At 46.8% G+C, this 8,064-nt stretch overlaps 1 protein-coding gene across 4 annotated transcripts in view; it reads right to left on the minus strand.

The window, feature by feature from the left end:
* Positions 1-5,146, minus strand: part of LIN9 (lin-9 DREAM MuvB core complex component) — a 63,066-nt gene extending 57,920 nt beyond the window's left edge. For all 4 annotated transcript variants that reach the window (XM_065400947.1, XM_065400945.1, XM_065400944.1 and 1 more), the window contains exon 1: positions 5,068-5,146. In XM_065400947.1, the coding sequence (XP_065257019.1) occupies positions 5,068-5,146 (79 nt within the window). The remainder of the gene's footprint in view (positions 1-5,067) is intronic.
* Positions 5,147-8,064: the final 2,918 nt, after the last annotated feature.

Here is an 8,064-nt window from a genome sequence, read left to right on the forward strand (position 1 = left end):
TTGGGTCCCGCCAGAGCCACATCGTCACATTCATTTAGAAAAATTAGCACAATCATTCCCTCGGTAGCAGCCATACTATGCGCACAATGCAGTCTTAAATATACAAATCCAATGACTACTATGCCTGAAATACTTTTACTGCTACAGATCAGAATCTTTAGGGAAATATAATCAAGGCCTTTGTATTCTGTGATTCTTCAGCTATAGGATCTGCCATTGACTCTACCTCTTGTCACAGAAATGTGCGCCACATTCTCAGTTTTCATTTAAAAAATGATTCTAGCTCTCCCAGCGGTGAAGCCTTGAAAATATTAAATGAGTATAAACTGCTGCATTGTTGTCTTCCTGAGTCTGCAGACAGTCTGAACCAATGAATCAGAGGTGTGAATTTCCCTATGTTAATTTCAATGAAATATTAAATCTGAAACCTGAAGATAATAGTTTAACTACTTTGCCGATGATAATTCTAGCAGAAGCATACACCTAGTGTGTTCATCCTACAATTTCAAACTGCCCCCACCCACGTATCTCCAGCTGTTAGGAGTCCCAAATGTTTCCTGCCCAATAGGTACCCCAGCCTCCTGACAAATTCTAGAATGCAATTAGGCATTGTCAAGATAAAAATCTTTGGCATATTAAAAACTGAAAAATGTCAGGATAGTGTATAATAAACTGAACGTATCAAATAAATAACAGGGTTACCAGCTGTATTCAATGCCACATTTAAATTGATTTAAAAAACTTCCATAAAAAAAAAAATGAAGCTGCTGCACAATTTCTCATCTAGTGCAAAAACCAGTAATCATGAAGTAGAATATAGGTCCATCTTGCCATAGAGAACAAGGGGTTTAACTACAACCTATTTTATATGAAAATTCACAACTGTAAATTCTGAAAAAAGCTAACAAAATGTAACGTTCCTGAAAATCTACTTGGGTTAGTGGGCTGTGCAGAAGACGGAAAGCATGGGGGTCTTATATTCTACTCCCATCTGACATTGACTGGTGTAATCCTTTGCACTGTTATAGCAATTTACAACAATATTTTGTAGATACTGTTACTTCCATTTTACAGATTGAGAATCTGAAGCTCAGAAAGGTTAAGTGACATATCCAAAGTTACAGAAAATCAGTGCATCAGAACCAGGACTCTTAACATTAGTCTCTTCACCTCCAGTCTCATACTTAATTCACAAACAAAAACTATGTTTAGTAACACTTAAAGTGACATCCCAGCCAACAAAATCCAAAGAACACAGAAAGTGGTAGTTAAGAAAAAAGCCTCCTGAATTTCTTGCTATCTTCATATTGTCTACAACTCTGTCAGTAACACATTTTAACACTCCATAAAGCTTTCACTTCTATCTTCAACAGATACTGAAAAGCAATACATATCCCAGCTTCAAACTTCCACTCTAACCCAAAATCTTAATTGTGACCTCAGCACTATTAATAATACCAAGCTCTTACATAAAGCATATTAACTTGCCAAATATGTGGATTGTGCAACAGTCAGATGTGCCAATCTAGTCACATAAAATATACACCAATATGCCACATTGCCAATAAGTTTTGTGCAAGTTTGATGAAGTTGAGGTACATATTGTTTTTCAGTTTATGTTGGAGATGGAAGTGAAAATATTATGAAGTGTTAAAATGTGTTACTGACAGTGTTGTAGGCAATATAAAGGTGGCAAGGAATACAGGAATCCCTTAATTTATTTTCAAACTTTTAAGGTTTTGGATGAATGGTGTGTGTACGGATGCAACCTTAACTGTCTACTAAAAGCAGTTTTTATTTGTGTTAGTTTCCTAGGTGGTTTTTTTGTTTTTTATTAAAACACATCAGTGGATAGCTCCCAAGGGTCAGGGAGAAGGGGAGCTATACCTGCCTGGGAATCAGAAGGAGAAACTGCACTGCACAACCCTTCATAACTGCGATGACCCTTCTGAAGGGTGTGGGAGACTGTAACGAGCCTTAGAAAGTTCTGTATCTCTTATAATCATTTTATGCCTGTTAAAAAAGTGAAGTATGCCAAGAGCAAACCACCATATTTAGTAGTGGCTACAAAACCAAACAGCTGGAGGGAACCTCTATGAAGGAGTTTGTACCACTACCTACTCCTTGAAACATACTTCAGCCTCTCATGGACTTCTGGAAATTAGATACGTCTGGGAGCTGCAGCAGCAGCAGGTCTGCCTATTGTGCTTCCCCCTCCCCTCAGTCCTCCAACCTTAAAACTATAAAGCATAATTCTCCGTCTTCAAACCTGCCAATATGTGACAGCCACCACCTTGGCTGACACCAGAGATTAACCAAAGATTTCCAGAGCTAAAGGCATGAGTTTTTACAGCTTGTGCTAAATAGCCATGTTTTCAAGTTGGGATCTGTCACAGGCTCTAACCCTATGAGAATCAGATACAAATGGCAGGTGTCTGTCTGTCTTTCTCTCTCTCTCACACACACACACAAACACACACACTCCAGAGAAAATAATAAAAAAAAAAAAACCCCAACAATAAGTACATAAAAAGATTTCTGGGTCATTCAGAAGTGTCTGGCGGTTTGGATTTGGCCCACAGTCTGCCTATTGACTACCCCTGGGTTAAATAAACAAAATGTGTGACACATGACTGAAATGTGAAACATGCATTTTGGCAATTTACACTCTAATTTACAGTGCAAAATCAGTTTTAAAGAGGTCTTCTTAATGTGTGAATTATACACAACCACGCCATCCTCTCACACAGTTGAGCAGCAGGATTTGAATGCCGTGACCTTCAGATCCTCAGCTCAGAACTTTAATATTCCAGTTACTGGAGTAATTACCAGCTGGCAGAGGAGTGTGGTTTATATTGGTTAGAAATAGGATAAGCAAAGTTGGAACAGTCAGTCAGAAAGGCAATGTGGTATAGTAGATATGACTGAGGTTTGCCATGTTGGAGATGTGGGTTCCATTCCTGACTGTCTGTAGTATCCTTGCATAAGCTGTATCTTTTCAGATAGGGGAACTAGAATTTAGGGGAACAATGTATTGAAGGTGAGGCCATAGATTTCTACGGTTGCATTATAATATTTTTATATTGTTTTCTGTCCCATGGGTTCTCAATCTGGAGGTCATGAACACCCTCCTTTTCTTCTGGCTAACTGGGATGAGGGTCCCAAACTTTTTCTGATGTAACAAAGGGTTCCCACAGGGAAAAGGTTGAAAACCATTGCTCTGTCCTTGTTTTAATCCAATCTAAATTTTTGCTTATTTGGTTGAGCATCACTGTGCATCAGTTTTCATCAGTCTGTTCTAAATGAAACCATTTAGGATTGTCCCTTGCATTCTTACAGTTTATTTAGAACCCACTAGTGTGTACAAGTAGTTCAAATGGTTATTTCCGATTTACATTCCTTGTACTTCTCTACACTGACTTAATCTGCCAGCCTGTTGTCCAAATGCTTCTTTGCAATCTCTATCCTCCCACTGCCTTTCTGCTTCTGAGATACTTAAAGAATTTCTTGTTTATATCTTTGATTTGTGCTTCAAATTCTCAAATAGCCCTCCTAGTTTCAATTGTATGCTTTATGTGCTGTATCATATGCTCCTTTTTAATGGATACACTTTGCAGAGACTTACATGTTTTATAGAATAAACTCTTGTGCCTTTTCAATTAGCCCTACCATTTTTCTGTGCCTTCCTGCTTCCTTTCTTCAGTGTCTATTTGTATATCTATGCATTGTATGCATGTCTGTATGTATATAGTTTGCACAACTCCCACGAATGAGCATACATCTCTATTTGTCTGTACCTGTAGTTTTGTTTGTCCACAATCTGTATATGCAGTGGGTTTGTCTCTCTATATCCTGGGACCAATGTGGTTACAATATGGGGGGAGGTAATATCGCTTACCTTTGTTGATGAGAGAGACAAGCTTTCCAGCTAACAAAGCACTCTTCTTCAGAGTAACAGAGCTCTTCTTACCAACACAAGTTGGTACAATAAAAGATATTACCTCACACACCTTATGTGGTATTACCTCACATGCAGCAAGTCTGAGACGGTGTACAGCATGTATATGAACCTCTCTGTATGTTCATTTGTATCCGCATATACAGTGCATGTCTGTGTCTTTGTATATAGTGTAAGCATGCGTGCCTTCATATCCCCATCTACTATGTTTAGTTTGCATCTGTCCCCACATGCAGTGTGTATCACTGTGCAGCATGTGTGTATCCCTGTTCTTGGCATGGCCCTGATGAAGTTTACATGTCTCCATGACCCCCATTTCCCTGGTGCCTCTGTCAGACAGCGTTTAGTGTATGGGTGTGTGTGCGCCTTTGCCGCCCGCCCCCCATCTCCCTGGGTCATTTTAGTGCTCCCCCCGTACAATATACATGTCATTAAGTCCCACCTACAAGCCTCCCTAGAGGCAGTGCACTTCCTTGTGTCACCCTCTCCCCAAGTGCACTATTAGTGCCGCCCAAGATACAGGGCACAGCAATGGTCCGTTCAATGCAGTGCACTAATTGTGCCCCCCATGCAAAGTGCGCCCCCTTCTGCCTGGGCCGAGTCCCATCCCCTCAGTGCAGCGCTCCTGCCCCAGGCGCTGAGCACCCCCGTCCGGGAGCAGCTTCCCGTGCCCAGGGGCAGTATCGGTGCTCGCAGCTCTACGGCGCGTCCCTATCTGTTGACAGGCAGCGCCCTGGCCCGGGTGCGGCCCGTCCCTGGCCCGGGTGCGGCCGTGGCCCCGGCCTGTCAGGCTGCGCCCGAACTCGGGGTGCAGGTCCCCTCCCGCCAGAGGGGAGGGGCGGGAACCCGGGGGTCGCCCTGCCTCGCTCCCTGGGCGGCCCCTCCCGCCTGCACGGGGCAGGGGGTGGCGGGACCGGGGGGGGGGGGGACACCGGGCCGGTTCCAGAGGAAGAGGAGGAGACTCGGGCTCCGGCCCCGCGCAGCAGCCGGGCCCGGCCCGGGGGAGGCGGCCAGGCGGGGGCGGGCTAAGCCCCGGAACGGCTGTGCCCCGCGGGGCGGGGAAGGGGGACGCCGGGGCGGGCGGGGAGCGGGCGCGGGTCGCTACTCACTCTCGTCGGGCAGCTGATCCAGCTCCGCCATCTTGAAGGAGCCGCGCCGCTTTTTCAAAGGCTGCCTCTCGCGGTGCATTGTGGGGAGGGGTCTGGGCAGTGCGCGAGGCGGCGCTGCCGGCCCGGGCTGCTCGAACGCTGCGAGAAGCGCTCGTGCCGCCGGCCGGCCGGCCGGGCTGCTGCAGCGGCGGAGGCGGCGAGCGGGCGAGACAAGAGGGCTGGGCTGGGCTCGGGGAGCAGCGGAGCCGGCTACGGCAGCCCCGGGGTCTCCTGCTTCCAGGCAGCGTGCACCGCTCTCAGCCTGAGCGCGTCACTGCAGCTGCAGAGCTCTGCTACATGTCTCCTCTGCGCCCTTATTATTGGTAAGCATCTTCCCTTAACAATTTGCTGGGGTCTGTCCTCCCCCAACCACGCTGTTTTATTGTAGAGGGAGGCTGCCTTGGGGCTGGGCACCCTGAATTTAGCGGGACGGGAGCCGCTTTTCATACTGTTATTGCTAAAGAACCACGTGGGGGGGGAGGGGGCAATTTGCCCCGGGCCCCGCAGGGGCTCCCACGAGAATATAGTATTCCAACTTTTTTTTTTATGAAAGGGGGCCCCGAAATTGCTTTGCCCGAGGCCCCCTGAATCCTCTGGGCAGCCCTGGAACTACGGTCCTGTTCTGAGCATCCCTAGTTTTGCAAATAAGGCTCCTCCCTCCTCTCCAAACTGTCCCCCCCCAGCTTATTTGCCCCCTCCCCCTAGCGAGCCCTTGACATGAAGTTATCAAGTGATGCTGTCCCCCTCTACTACCTGGCACTGCAGGGGCAATCGAATCAATTTAGTTTTTAGATGAGTGGCCCTACAGTGCTAGCCTAATGGTCCATCTAGGACAGCAGTTTTCAAACTTCATTGCACCATGACCCCCGTCTAACAACAAAATTACTACATGACCCAGGGGAGCAGAGCCAGATCCCGAGCCCCACGACCCTGAGTGAGGGTGGAGCTCGGGCTGCAGCTTCAGTCTTGGCTCCCAGCAAGTCTAATGGTGGCCCTGGGGGCCCTATTGAAATGGGGGTTTGACCCATTTTGGGGTCCCAACTCATAGTTTGAGAACTCCTGCTCTGGGTCCTACTCTCAACCTCATTTAGATGACTCTGCTTGCCCTTATCCCTGGATGCAGAATGTCTAGTAAGTAGTGCTGACGATCCTGCACTTTTAGTGGGATCTCAAGAGCATTGGTTATCCTGCCTAGTAGCTCTTGAAACTGACGATAGGCATCAGGTGAGGAGGAGGATGTTGATGGCACAGCCACGTCTAGGGCCAATAAAGGGAATCTCCCCAGGTCCGTTGGTACCATCTATCCCCGATTCCAAGTGTCTACTCAACGAAGGATTGGGTGGCGAAATAGAAGAGTCCTCCTGTGCCGAAATAGTGAGGCCATGAGCTCCAGTATGGCCATCTTGGTTGATCCCGTTGTGTCAGTGTCCAAGGAACTGGATACCAGTAGCTCCGTGGCTGAGATAAAGGAGGGAACTGCCACAGTGCCGCCGGAACCCTCTGGTAGTCATGTCTCCAGAACGGAAGCGGCAGACCACGTCAAACAGCCGAATCTTCAGACTCAGAAAAACTGGAATCTGCATGAACTGTGGTGCCGATGGAGCCGTCAGAAGAGGATGCATTAAAGGGCTATGGCCAACAGGTAGTAGATCTAATGCGGGAGAGGAGGCCCTCTAAGCAGGTGGGCGCACCGGAACACACTGAGACCTCACTCTTTCCGGGACAAACAGTTTTGTGAGGTCCGGGAGCACTGCTGAGTCTTCCCAGAGTTAATGATACCCGATCTCTGGCTGGGACCAGGACTGGTAAAGGGATGTGTCTCTGGACCAACAATTCACAGGATGCCAGTGGAGCTGAAGCAAGAGGGGTACATGGTTCCAGAACCAGGACTGGTGGATCCAGTGAACAGATAAGCAGCCTCTTACTGCTCTTGTGAGCCTTGGAATGCATTGCTCCTCCATGGCCAGAACTCATGGATGATGCAGCATTCTTCTTGGATTTGGAGGAAGACTTACTGTGGGGTCCATAGCACTGGTACCAACGGAGCTGGACAGAGGCTCCATGGTAGGGGGAGTGCTCTTAGATTGTTCAGGCTGATGTGCAGGGTGGGTGTTCCCCTGCCAGGATCCGATTGTGGCCCCATGGTAACCTCCATGAGGTGCGTTTTGAGGCGAAGAGCTCGGCCTTCCCATGTACGAGCAGGGAAGAAGAGGCAGATACTGCACCTGGATGCAGTGTGGGCTTCCCCTAAACAGTACAGTGTTGGAGCTTGTTGCTGATGGGAAACATGCAAGGGCAGGAAGCAGAGACTTTGAATCCCGACGTCTTTGGCATAACCCAGATCTTGGTGCTGCAAGGGGGGGTAGGTGGGAGGGAATTGTTTGGCCCGAAAACTGCCAGATAGGATAAGATAGGAGGTTTTTTCCCCAACAAACTGTGTGCTTAAAAGCAGTTTAGTTGAGCAGAATAAACAGCAATAGCAGGACAGACATGATAGTCTGAAACTTAGCATCCAGTCTAACAATTCAGAAACAATATTGCTTATCTAAAAAGGGAACTATTTAACAGCCATTCTTCCCTTTATCTTCCAGAATGACTGAGATGTATCAACACAAGCATTCCACATTGCACAGTATGAAACGAAGTGATTGCAGCCGGGAGATGCAACTGGGGATGGTTAGCTTAACTGCATTGTTTTATAAAGTGTTTTCATCAAATATATCATCAGTAGAGAACATCTGATCATTATAGTTACACTGGATATTACTGCAGAGACAATACTTTCCATCAAACGATTCACCTTGAGCAGAATATAGAAATAAGTGCACAAATAGCAATATTTTGATTCAAAATACTGTTCAGTTTCTTTTGATTTGTTGTAAGAATATTTTCACTATTAGATGTTGAGTTTAGGTTCACAAAGCTCTGCAGGCCTAAAAGTTATAGGACAAGTACTGC

Source organism: Emys orbicularis, chromosome 3, assembly GCF_028017835.1.
Source record: "Emys orbicularis isolate rEmyOrb1 chromosome 3, rEmyOrb1.hap1, whole genome shotgun sequence".
In the NCBI taxonomy this organism is placed as follows: domain Eukaryota; kingdom Metazoa; phylum Chordata; order Testudines; family Emydidae; genus Emys; species Emys orbicularis.